Source organism: Bufo gargarizans, chromosome 3, assembly GCF_014858855.1.
Source record: "Bufo gargarizans isolate SCDJY-AF-19 chromosome 3, ASM1485885v1, whole genome shotgun sequence".
Taxonomy (NCBI): Eukaryota; Metazoa; Chordata; class Amphibia; order Anura; family Bufonidae; genus Bufo; species Bufo gargarizans.
In genome coordinates, this window is record NC_058082.1 from 497,533,891 (window position 1) to 497,547,911 (window position 14,021).

A 14,021-nucleotide genomic window follows, 5' to 3' on the forward strand; every position below is an offset into this window, starting at 1 on the left:
AAATTATTAATAATAAATAATAATAATAATAATAATAATAATAATAATAAAAAAGCTGAGCTGCAATACCAGACATTACACATTTCAATTAGGACGCCTTCACACACTGTAGATTTTGTTGCACAATTTTCCACTGAAAGTCCGTTTTATTCATTGGATTTCTGCAAACCCCATACAGATGAATGGAACTGATTTTCAGTCGCGGAAATTCCATGATGGAAAAATCATTTCCATCCACCTGAATGGGGCTAGCAGAAATCCATATGCTTGCCACTGAACAAAACTGTGCAACAAAATCCGTAGCGTGTGAATGCGCTCTAAGGGTACTTTCACACTAGCGTTTTTGTTTTCCGGTGTTGAGTTCCGTCACAGGGGGTCAATACCGGAAAAAAATGATCAGCTTTATCCTAATACATTCTGAATGGAGAGCAATCCGTTCAGGATGCATCAGTTCAGGCCCTCCTACGTTTTTTGGACGGAGAAAATACCGCAGCATGCTGCGGTTATCTCTCCGGCCAAAAATAATGATCACTTGCCGGAATGCCGGATCCGGCAATAATTTACATTGAAGTGTATTAGTGCTGGATCCAGCATTAAGTGTTCCGGCAAAACGGACCCAGCTTTCCCGTCTGCGCAGACCTTTAAAAATGCAATTTTTTTTTTATACAGGATCCGTTTTTCCGGATGACAAATGCAACGGAACTGCCTGCCGGAATCATCTGCCTCAAGTGTGAAAGTACCCTAATGTAACCAAGGCGACGAGCAGTACGCCTGCAAATGTTTCCTGCTGCTAGAAGTGATCTTTAGTCGCTTGGCCGCTCAGATCAGAGAAAGGAAAGTGAAACTGCAAAAGAAGGAAAAACGTGAAGAGCAGTAAACTGACGACGGCTGTAAGCTGTGCAGGGGATGGGGGCACTAAAGGGGGAATTTATAAAGTCCCTTAACAAAGAATAAATAAAATTAAAAACGCATTTTGACACATGACGTTTTTGTGTGTAAATCTGCAACTTTATAATTTTACGCTGCTCTTGCCACATTTGAAAAGTGGGTGGGAAAGAAGGTACGATTCGCTATCAGGCTGACAAGTTCCATTGGTTGAACTTGATGGACTTTTTTCAGCCGTATTAACTATGTAACTCCAGGGGGTAACATCTCTAGATGAAAGTGTTATTTTTTTTAAAGATACATAAAACTAATAAAAAAAAATAAAAAAAATCTAACATTATGCAACATTTAATAAATCTTGTGCACATTACAGCAACAAAAACACAAGCAAAATTGATTTAAAGAAATTCCCCTTATGTTTTTCTATTGGAGAACTCACATAGAACAGCACAAACATGCAAGCAGCTCTTCACAAGAATTGCTGAAATATCGTGACACATTTTATCATCTAGAACAGACACCATGGAAATCCTGTAGGCCTCTTTCACACGAGCGTGTCCGAATAAGGTCCGGATGCGGATTGTGATGGATCATGTGACGGACCATGTGATGAACGCAGTGACGTCATCAAAAAGGTCCTATTCCTCACAGAAGAAGACAGAAGAGATGCGGGCTGCGCGAACAAGTGGATTAAGGAGAGTTAAATTATTATTATTATTTTTTTTTAACCCCTCCAGCGCTATTGTACTATGCATTCTGTATTCAGAATGCTATTATTTTCCCTTATAACCATGTAATAAAGATCGGGTCCCCATCCCGATCGTCTCCTTGCAACCGTGCATGAAAATCGCACCGCATCCGCACTTGCTTGCGGATGCTTGCGATTTTCACGCAGCCCTATTCACTTCTATGGGGCCTATGTGCGTGAAAAACGCACAATATAGAGCTTGCTGCGATTTTCACGCAACGCACAAGTGTAAATCATTACTGTAATGTTTGTAAACAGTAAACACATGGGCAAAAGGGGCATGGATCCGCAAAAAGCAGATGACATACGGATGTGTTCTGTATGCATTCCGTACTTTTTGCTGACCCATTGACTTAAATGGAGTGACGGAACGTTATTTGCGGACAATAATAGGACAAGTTCTATCTTTTAGCGGAACGGATATACGGAAATACAGAAACGGAATGCACACGGAGTAACTCCCATTTTTTTTGTGGAACCATTGAAATGAATGGTTCCGCATAGGGAACGCAAATGGAAAAAACACAAAAAAGGAACGAAAAAAAAAAAAAAAATACGTTCATGTGAAAGAGGCCTTATCTTGAAGGCCTATCCTCAGGACAGACCAATAATATGTGATTGGTGGGGGTCCGACGAGCACGCTGATCAGATGTTCTGGTGGAGGTCAGGACCCAGAGCTACACAGCTCCACCCATTGTGCGGTGGACAGAGCTGGTTACTGCAGCACTCTGTGGGAGCAATACTGCAATAATAAGCTACGTCCAGGGTACACAGTGGATGGAGCTATAGTGGAGGTGCCAGAGCTACTGCAGACAACTGATCAGCAGGGTTTCAGGGTATATATTGATGGCAGGAGCGCACGGCATCATTGGTTGCTATGACGCCGTGCTCTTCATGCCGCCGCTGCACGACAGTAATACACTGGTATGATCTATACGAGTGTATTACTGTACAGCAGCGGCGGCATGAAGCGCACGGCGTCATAGCAACCAATGACGCCGTGCGCTCCTGCTCTGAACAGGAATCCAGCCCGGCATACCACGGACCGCTCTTGGCCGTGGAACATGGCCGTGTGCATTCGTCCTAATCCAGATTACTTGGAAAGAACGAAGCAAGCAGACAAACACTGGAATAAAACCAGAGACCTAGAAGACCATGAGCTGGCAGCAGACTCCCTTCTGACCCTAGGATCAGCATCTTCCAGAACGACAGAAATGCTCAGATAGTAAAGTAGTAATACAGGACAACAGATGGACGCGCCACCGTGCAGAATATTTTTGAGGAACTTCTCACAATAAGAATGGTATCAAATGTTTCTTTTCAGGAAAATCCCTAGTGTAACTGCGCCCTTATGTAAAGAAGGGAGGGGAGTCGGCAGGGCTTTCCCCTTCACTTCTGTCAGCTTCAGATGCATTTTTCACAAATACAATTTCCATTCAACCTTCTTTCACCATGGATAAATAAATAGATCCTAGAATAGGCAAACTAGAAAACGTTAAAGGGAAACTCCAGTGGCAACAGCTGTTCCCCCATAATTCTGTATTTACCTCCACTTTACCGCAGAGTAAGCAAGGGGAAGGGGCAACACTTCTAGATGAACACTTCGTTATGGCTAAAGAACATAAGACCTACTTAAAGAGTAACATTTAGGGTTTAGATGGAGTGTTCTGGGCGGATTCTGTGCCGAAACTCAATGGGAAGCCGCGCCATACTTCGTGCAGCCAAGGATTTTTGCAGCACGGTTTTCCGGATCGTGTGAGGAATTTACAAGTACATTCTTGGCGTAGTCACCATGCGGACCACTTGCAAAGCCGCAGAGGGAGTCTGCTCATAGCTTTGCTCCATTCAGTGGCGCTAAACTAAGAGCAGGTCTGCACCATAAAAAATGAAAACCATGAATTTTGTCGTGGACACACTCATGTGAACACACCCTTAGGAAAGGTTCAAGCGGCTAAACTCTGCCTCCGAGTTAGGCCTCATGCACACGACCGTTGTGCGTTTTGCGGTCCGCAAAACACGGATAGCATCCGTGTGCGTTCTGCAATTTGCGGAACGGCACAAAAAGCCATAGATATAACTGCTTATTCTTGTCCGCAAAATGGACAAGAATAGGACAGGTTATATTTTTTTGCGGACTGCAGAACGGAGCAACAGATGTAGACAGCACACTGTGTGCTGTCCGCATTTTTTGTGGCCCCATTGAAGTAAATGGGTCCATATCCAAGCCGCAAAAACTGCAGCTCGGATGCGGATCAAAACAACGGTCGTGTGCATGAGGCCTTAGCAGCTGAAAAGTGAGAAGTGACATGTTACTTCTGGGAAGTAAATTTCATTTAGAGTTCCATATCAGTCAATGGAGAAGCAGAGAAACCTCAACCAAAAATTCTTCTAAAATGCTTGTAAAAACTTCTGGAAATTCACCACTGAATTACAAATCTGATTTTCTACAAAACTAATTTTCTACTGGAAAAAAAAATAAAAAATTCCATGTGCGTTACCTTTCTGTACGTCCGCAAGTCCGTTCCACAAAAAAAAAAAAAAATAGAACATGTCCTATTCTTGTCTGTTTTGTGGACAAGGATAGGCATTGTTACAATAGAGTCACAAAAATAAAAGATCTGTGTTTTGCAGACCACAAAATACATACGGCCGTGTGCATGAGCCCTCATAGTCACGTGTATATATCCTCTGGCATTTATTAGTCTATTAAAGGGCAGGTTCTGGTCAAGGCTTTGGGGCAATCTTTTTACTAAGGCATAACAGGGGAATATACTAGTGCATCTCAATAAATTAGAACATAATCAAAAAGTTAATCAATAATTCAAAAAGTGAAACTCACTGTGTAGATGCATTACACAGAGAGTGATCCATTTCAACTGTTTAGGATTATGGTTTACAGCTATGAAAACCCAAACGTCAGTATCTCAGAAATTTAGAATATTGTGAAAAAGCTCAATATTTTAGACCTATAGGGGGAGATTTCTTAAACGTGGTGTAAAGGAAAACTAGCTTAGTTGCCCATAGTAACTAGGGATGAGCCGGAGCTCCATACAGTATTAGAATGTATTGACTCGAAGTAATTTCTACTTTAAAAAAATAAATAAAAATTATCCCGAACTCTGGTTCGGTTCCAAGTGGTACCTTGGAACTAAACCAGAGTTCAGGAAATGTTTTTTTACAGTAGAAATTAATTTATGAACGAAGTCTTGCAAGACTTTCGACGCAATAAGTTCGGCTCATCTGAGCCAATACATTTTAATACCGTACGGAGCTCCTGCTCCGTACAGTATTGGAACAAAGTTTTATGCGAATTGACTTGAGGTTTCATCCGAAGTAGATTCGCTCATACCTGATAGTAACTAATCAGATTAAACTTAGCCAGTTTTCCTTTACACCAGTTTTGATAAATCTCCCCCAAGGTGTCACACTCTAATCAGCATAAAACACCTGCAAAGGTTTTCTGAGCCTTTAAATGGTCCCTCAGTCTGCTTCAATAGGCTACACAACGGGGAAGACTGCTAACTTGACAGTTGTCCAGAAGACAGACAGACAGTCATTGACACCCTCCACAAGGAAGGGTAAGCCACAAAAGGTCATTGCTAAAGAGGCTGGCTGTTCACAGAGTGCTGTATCCAAGCATATTAATTGAGAGTTGAGTGGAAGGAAAAAGTGTGGTAGAAAAAGGTGTGCAAAGGGATAACCGCAGCCTTGAACGGGTTGTCAGAAAAGGCCATTCAAGAATTTAGGGGGAGATTCACAAGGAGTGGACTGTGGCTGGAGTCGGTGCTTCATGACCTACTACACATGGATGCATCCAGGACATGGGCTCCAACTATTGCATTCCTTGTGTCAAGCCACTCATGACCCAGAGTTGTCAGAAGCTTCTTATCTGGGCCAAGGAGAAAAAAAAGCACTGGACTGTTGCTCAGTCGTCCAAAGTTCTGTTCTGAGATGAAAGTAAGTTTTGCGTTTCATTTGGATATCAAGGTCCCCGAGTCTGGAGGAAAGAGTGGAGAGGCACATAATCCAAGCTGCTTGAGGTCCAGTGTGAAACTTCCACAGTCAGTGATGGTTTGGGGAGTCATGTCATATGCTGGAGGTGGTCCACTGTGCTATATCAAGTCCGAAGTCAGTGCAGCCATCTACCAGAAAATTATAGAGCACTTCATGGATAAGCTGATTTCATTTTCCAGTAGGACTTGGCACCTTCCCACACTGCCAAAAGTACCAGTACATGGTTAATAACCATGGTATTGCTATTCTTGATTGGCCAGCAAACTCACATGACCTAAACCTAAAGGAGCCCTGACCAAGTATTGGGTGCATATACTGAGAATTAATATAATATAGCTGCAATACTAACATCGTTATATTAATTTGGATATTGGCTATTATCAGCTATATAGTGATATATTCTGGAACTGCACAACTTCACATAGAAGAATCTTTTAACATCCCTTAATATCTTAGGCTACTTTCACACTAGCGTTCGATCGGATCCGTTCTGAACGGATCCGCTCATATTAATGCAGGCGGTGGCTCCGTTCAGAACGGATCCGTTTGCATTACCATTTGTTCATGATAGTGCAAACGGATCCGTTTTGACTTTACATTGAAAGTCAATGGGGGACGGATCCGTTTGAAAATTGAGCCATATTGTGTCAACTTCAAACGGATCGGTCCCCATTGACTTACATTGTAAGTCTGGACGGATCTGTTTGCCTCTGCACAGCCAGGCGGACACCCGAACGCCGCAAGCAGCGTTCAGGTGTCCGCCTGCTGAGCGGAGCGGAGGACAAACTGTGCCAGACTGATGCATTCTGAGCAGATCCGTATCCACTCAGAATGCATTAGGGCTGGACGGATCCGTTCGGGGCCGCTTGTGAGAGCCTTCAAACGGAACTCACAAGCGGAGCCCCGAACGCAAGTGTGAAAGTAGCCTTACTCAATGTAAAAAACTGACATAATACCATTTTGAAATCAGATGTGTTGCTGTAATCTCCTTTACAAGGTGGATGTTTTTATAGAAAGCCATCAACTTAATATACGGAACTGGACATACTGTTCTGTAGCTATACCACCCATGAGAAAGCCATAATTATTTATGAATTTTCAATTTTTTAAGTGACTTTATAATTTTGGTATTTTTTGTTAATATCATGTATATGGTATCTGATTCTAACCTGAATTGGTGGAGACATGACCAAGCTATGGAAATGTGTATATGAATCATGATTCATTAGGGATATTTCGGCTTTAACTGTTTTAAAAAATTATATTAAATTTACTTCGTACTTTTCCAATTTACAATATGGCGGTGGGTGCATATACTGTTCATACTTTTCAGTAGGCCAACATTTCTAGATTAAAAAAAATAAAAAAATGTATTGGTCTTATTCTAATTTTCTAAGATATAGACTTTGGGGTTTTCAGTAGCTGTAAGCCATAATCATCAATATTAAAAGAAATAAATGCTTGAGATAGATCACCCTGTGTCTAATAAATCTATAGAATATATGAGTTTCACTTTTTGAACCGAATTACTGAAATAAATAAACCTTTCAATGGTATTCTAATATACCGTACTAGTATGTACACACTAAGGGCTTGTGTGATGCCCGTTGCTGTATTGCGGATCTGTAATACACGGGCACCGTTCTGTGGCCATTCCGCATCACGGATGCGGACCCATTCATTTCAATTTGCAGGCTTCACACGTTTGTGTGAACGAGCCCTTAAAGGCTAATTCCTTCCTATGTTCTCAGTCTGCGTAATTCTTAATAGGATTCCCTACATCAGCTTCACTCAGGGGTTGTTCAATTCCACATACTTAGGATAGGAGATAAGTGTCTGATTGCCAGGGGTCTGACTACTAGTGAAACCGCTGAGCACAAGAACAGGGGTCCTGTGCTCCCCATTTAAATGGGGCGGCAATCACACATGCCACTGCTACTCTATGAGACTGCCAGAGATATTAGACTGCCACACAGACACTATGAGACTGCCAGAGATAGCCACACAGAGAGTTAACAGGCGTGACGACTGATCCTCTCAAGTGTTTTCTATTGAACTCCATTAAGTCAGTGTCAGTTGGCAGAAAAGGAACAGATACCGAAAACTGCACAAAGAAAACGAGAAGCTGCCGTGGAAAACATCGCTCAGCCATAACAAAAAAAACAACTGACAGGTGAAGTGAATAAACATCATTCATTATCGTGCGACAATGGCACATAATAAGGAGTGGGATGTATTATTCGGCAAGAAATCGGTCCGTTTTTGGTGTAAGAAAAGTGGCTGCGACAAATTTTGTTGCACGCTTCATTTTTACGCCATCCTTGCCAAAGGCAGGCGGGACGAGCCTCCCTAGCATCGCTGGTGACACTAGGGAGGCTCGTCCCCATTTGTCATTGGCTGCTCCCCCCCCCCCCTCCCCCTACAATGGATGTTTTCATCCGCGCACAGGGAGAAGCAGCGGCGGTGCGGGGACCAGGGGCAGCGCAAGTATATTCAGTGTGGGGGGGGCCCGGGCATATGGGGGAGAATTTTATATTCTTGGATAACCCCTTTAAGTTCTAGGGCGCCTACTGCACATAGTGGTCAGCATTCTGCAAAACATCCAGTAGTGGTGAGGGTGGACATCTTTTTATTGGCACATACCCACCACAAGGCGGCATTTAGTGCTTGTTGAACTTTGTGCTATTTGGCTTCTACTTTCTGTTTTTCAGTCATAAAAGTTCATAAAGTCCATTTACACAGAGCAGTGAAGTGCACGAGTATGCTTAACGTCACCGACAATCCCAGGTAAGCAAATATCATGCGAGAAGAATTTCACCACTTTAGTTTCGGTATTTATAAATAAAATAAAATGTAAATTAGGGGGCATTTATCCAAAATTTAAAATATCCCATTTAGACATCTGATTGTCCCTCTTCTATTAGAGCAGAGATCTGCTGGTGCAACCATTACATAGTCACGGACTGTTGCCTGATCCGCGGCTATCATCTGACTGTGGGAATAGGGATGTTGGCTTTGAACGTTTTGGCCATAATTCCAGCACTTGATCTCTGTATTCAAAATCTGAAAATGTTATGATATTTTGGGTTTCAATTCCTCATCATTTAAGATTTCTGCTTATTTTTGGGAAGAAACATTCTGATGCTGAGCAAACCAGCTTAGCTTAGGCCTGTTTCACACTTGCGTTGTGGCTTTCCAGTTTTGAGACACAAAACCACTGCAAGCTGCCAAACGGAACAGGATCCGGCATGAAAATCAATGTAAGTCAATGATTTCGGATCCGTTTTTTTTTTTTTTTAGCGAAAAAATGGATCCAGCAACGATTGACTTGATTTTCATACCGGATTGTTCAGTTTAAATTTAATACAACCGGATCTGTCCGAAACAGATGCATCCGGATGAATTATGGCATGGAGCAATTTAATTCCAGTTTTGAGATCCTTTACCAGATCTCAAAACCAGAAAGCCACAAGGCAAGTGTGAAACAGGCCTTACACAGAAGAGACTGTTGTTACAATGTATTCGTGCAGGCTATCCTCAGAGCTCTCAGATATGAGGTGTTAAAGGAGTTTTCCCATCTCAGACAATGGGGGCATATCGCTAGGTTATGCCCCCATTGTCTGATAGGTGCGGGTCCCACACCTATATAGAGAACAGAGCCCCGGAAATGGCCCATCCAGATTTACAGAAGGTGGGGCAAACAAAAGTAAGTGATGTCAGCCATACCACCTGCCTCTTCCGGCCTGTGGTCTAAGATGTCTGTGTCCTGTATAGGCATCATATCTAGTGTCTATTAGGGTGAACAGTTGGGCATGAGGCCACGCGCTCCTGTGCCATCCGCAGTATTTAACCGTATCACCATCTTGATAATGGTGGCACAGTTGAATTAAGGAAGGCACCTGTGTACTTGGCTGGGTATATAAGTACGTAATGCTCCCATCGTTAATGCTGAGAGCGTCAGATTGTTACATACTCGGCAGCTTTAGGAGGGCTCAGGTGACCCCCTGGCATCAGGCCACCAGGAGATTTCCCTTACTGAGGGCACCATAGTGTGACTGATTTCAACAGTCTTTCACTTCTGTGCTGGCATTTAGAGTACCGACATGCTGAACTTTCCAATACATTTTGCTATTGCAAGATTTCAGTTAGTTGGACTTTTAACTTTAGAATTTCTTAGTAGCCAAGCAGTAGGAACTACTAGACCTCAACAGACTGACCCCCAAAAAGATAGGCGCTCAATGCAAATTTAATGCCAACATGGGATTTGTTTAATCGATCAAATATGTTTGAAGGTTATTACCAATGCAATAACATTACATAAAGATCAATGACTTAGGCCTGTATTACCCCTGCAGATCATCGGGCAGATCATTGCTAACAAGCAATCGTAGGCTCTGCCTGTGTAATACTGCCGCCGAATACCTGAGGAATGAGCAAACGCTTCTTCATCAGGGAATCGCAATTTTTAAGCAGGCTGAAAAATCATCTTTTGCTGGTGGCAGATCATGCTGTCTAATCACAGTCTGCTGCCGGCAGCGATGGTATTAGCGATCGCTCCTCCCCACATCGTGGAAGAGATCACTGCATGTAATAGCAGCGGTCTCCTCCACTGACTAGCAGGCGATTGCCAGGATGGAATGCTTCCCCATCCGACAATCTTCAGCCCCATCTGCAGGTGGATTGGGCAGCATATCATCATGAAGGAAGCGTTCCTATCGGACAGTCGGCTACTCGCTCAGCGCGGGTGAAGCACTCCATTTACGTGTGGGGATCACCTCCACAGTAAGAGAACATGCCGATCGCTTGTCCTCATACAGCTGCATTGTTTCTGGGCAGCAGATCGCTGTTTATACAGCAAGATCTGCTGCCCAGAAATGATCATTCAAGTGCCTGCACAAGCGATCATTTCACCTGATGAATGATCTGCTGCACACTTACAGGGGCAGACTGGCGGGAACGAGCAGTTCCTAATAACTGCGCCGTGGAAATCCACCTAAATACCGGAACCTCAGACTGTGGGGGTCACAGCCTCATTTACCACCTGTTCTCCAGTGTCGGAGCCAGTCCTGCGTCAGTACATTACTGTAAGCCAAGCCGACTATATTCCAGATGCCTCTGGCAGCTAATTATAAGGATTGGCATCAGTGGGAAGCTGGCAGGAAATATAAATAGGTCAATTCTTTTTATTTCGGTAATGGGATATTATTCTGACGGGATAATGGCACACACGCCGTGTGGTTCAGCACTAGGTTCACTTCCTCTTACTTTCCATCACGTAGCCCATTTTTATCTGTGACCTCCTTACTTGTGCAACTCCAGAAGTGAAAGTCATACGAGATCCAGAACTCTTAGGACTGTTTCACACGGGCGAGTCCATTGTGGGAATCACGCTAGTGTGCCAGTGTGATCCTCTGTTCTGGGATTGCAGGAGCACACGGCATTGGCCTTACTTCTACAGGATCACACGCCCAGCTTTATGTCACTATGATCCTGTAGAAGTAAGGTCAGGCAGAGGCACATAGCATCTTCAATCTCAAGAAGAGGAGCATCCAGGTGAGCAAACAGCGGTTTTTGTAGGTCCCACAAAATTTAAAGGGGTTGTCTCGCTTCCACATAACTTCCTTTACATAATAAATGTTATAATACAAGCCAATTACTAATATATTGTTATTGTCCATATTGCTTCTTTTGCTGGCTGGATTTACATTTACATAACATAATACACTGCTCGTTTCCATGGTTATGACCACCCTGCAATCAGTAGTGGTCGTGCCTGCACACTATAGGAAAAACCGCTGGCCTCTCTGGTGGCCTGAACAGTGGGAACGCACATAGGCTAGTGCTTTTTCCTATAGTGTGCAAGCACCGCCACTGCTGCTGGATTGCAGGGTGGTCATAACCATGGAAACGAGTAGTACATAATATGAAGGAAAAATGAATCCAGCCAGCAATGGAAGCAATATGGATAATAACAATACATTAGTAAATCGCTTGAATTAAACTTCCTCTACATAATAAATGCTATATGCTGAAGTGAGACAACCCCTTTACTGGACTACTACCAGATAACCCCTTTAAGACCCGCATGCAGGTCACGATTCTTCTTAACCACTGATTAAGCATGAATATCAGACAACAAGATAACTATTATATGTACTATGGGAAATATGGAATGCAATTCTAATTGAACCATCACTGTTTTTGAGTGGGACAAGTCCACGGACGAGCATACACACGTCATAACGTCGTCTATGGTGACAAGCCACTGTTTTCCGGATGAGTGGCAAACCTGCTAAAGTCATTAGACATGGAAACATTTATCAGAGAATCCCGTTATGGTTTCCGCTACCATGGACCATAACAGAATTCCATGATGGCATTCCCCCACAGAAGCTTATAAGAGGCATTCCGTTATAATAGAGTCTATTGGCAGCATAGACTTCTCTTATCTTATAGGCTTCCGTAGTGCATGCCGTCATAGAATTCAGTTATGGTCCGTGGTAGCGGAATCCATAACGGGATTCTTCGATAACCCGAACCTTGGACGCCGAACTTAAAACACAAGTTCGCTCAACACCGGTCACTACAGCTGTCCATACATTTTATAGATATCTATTCCTTCTGATTTCTCAATAAACATGCATCCCCAGCCGAGCATGCATGTGTTTTCAATGGAGAATAAGCCAGGGCCAGGCTACTCACTGCTGGAAATCTGACATGCCTGAGCTTTCTTTTCCCAAGATTTTCCAATAGAGGACGGTCGGGTATGGATGACTCATCTAAGTGAATGGAGTGGCCGACTGACACGGGGGACCTCTTGTTCTCAGGTACTCCGTGGTTGGGCCCCTCCAATATTTAACACCTGTGGAGAGGTGCTAAATAATTTCGGAGGGATAACCCCTTTCATCCCTGTTCTGTCTGAATGTGACAATTATGTAATGTGGCAAACTAGATTAAGTGATCTGCAAAACTAAAAAAAATTTAAAAAAAAAAAAAAAAAAAATCGGACATTTCATTTGACATGTCACCGATTAATAACCCACACACAGAAATCTTACGCGGCACGTGGATGACGTTTTGTAAAATCTCACTTTGCAACAACTACGCCAAAGCGGAAGGGAAATCTGCAGCATTTCTGCTATGTGTGAACACAGGCTACAAACTGTGCTCCGCTGGTCGTCGGCCGACATCATCATAGCTGCCCAGTGACTTGTCCGGTGCTGCGGTGGACGCACACCGTCCACAATGGTACAAGCTGTGACAACAGGACAAGGCAGGGACCGTCATCTGTGGGGCTATAACTGAAAGCTAACCGTTTTAGATTTGCAGGGGAGCAGCTTTCAGTTTAGGGGGCTGGGAAGCTCATAGTATGACATGTCTGGGACACAGGAGATAACAATCGCTATGGTCTGATCATCAGGGAACCACTGATCACCGCATGGCGCATTGTGACATTTGTATACTGTAGCAGTTACTGATGGCAGGATTACTATGAATGGTGAGGTTATAGAGTGTCATCAGGCATCTGAGAGCATCAACTCCCATTCTCCAGGACAGCACTGCCTGCTGGTACTTGTAGTTGCCCCCAGGGGTGCACCTAGCCTCTCTGATGCCGCCCTCTTGCCCCATTGGTGGTGCACCAGCAGGCCATAGGACTTACCGGTGCAGGTCGCTCCTCTCTGCCTATATGCATGCTCTGCACGGCCCGGATCAGCAGCTCATGCTCCGGGGGGCCCCGTTCCCTCTCGGTTGCCGCAAAGCCCTCCAGCAGCTCCAGGACGCGCACCACCTGCGGGACCACCCCGGACACCGAGTCCGGCCCGTACTGCTCGGTCAGTTTCTGCAGTTCAGAGCCCAGGCTCTTCGCCATGCTGTACACATCGTCCAGCGACAGAGAGCCCGTGGCCCGCAGCCACACTCGCCCTGGAGCCTCCATCCCGCTGCTGCCTCCACAGCTGTCAAGCTGGAGGCTAGTCAGACTCGTAACCCCGCCCACAAATACGAGGACACCCACTAACTGAACGCCTCGTGATGCCACCCACAACTACAGACCCGCCCACTGCTTGCTCTCGCCTTGTTCCTCCAGTGCACCAGGGGGCGCAGTACGCGCCCTGTCCGGAGTGCTTCATGTACAGCCGAGGCTGGCAGCAGGGATTACCGCAGGCTGGAAACTGGGTCACAGAGGTTCCTATAACAGCGTTTCTTAATTAAAAAAAATGGCGTGGGAAATCACCCACATATAACTGATGCGCTGTAGATATTTCATTCCAATGAAAAAAGGGAAATCGGCAGCAGTTCTGCAACATAAAAAAACGCACCATTTGATATCCAGCAGAAAATCTGCAATGTTTCAGCAACATGTGAACATACTATA

General features: G+C 44.2%; 1 protein-coding gene across 1 annotated transcript in view; it reads right to left on the minus strand.

Moving 5' to 3' along the window:
• The window catches only part of LOC122932522 (Rab interacting lysosomal protein), a 47,767-nt gene extending 34,143 nt beyond the window's left edge, over positions 1–13,624 (minus strand). Inside the window, exon 1 of the mRNA XM_044286988.1 lies at positions 13,308–13,624. Coding sequence (XP_044142923.1) covers positions 13,308–13,583 — 276 coding nt within the window. The 5' untranslated portion in view covers positions 13,584–13,624. The remainder of the gene's footprint in view (positions 1–13,307) is intronic.
• Positions 13,625–14,021: the final 397 nt, after the last annotated feature.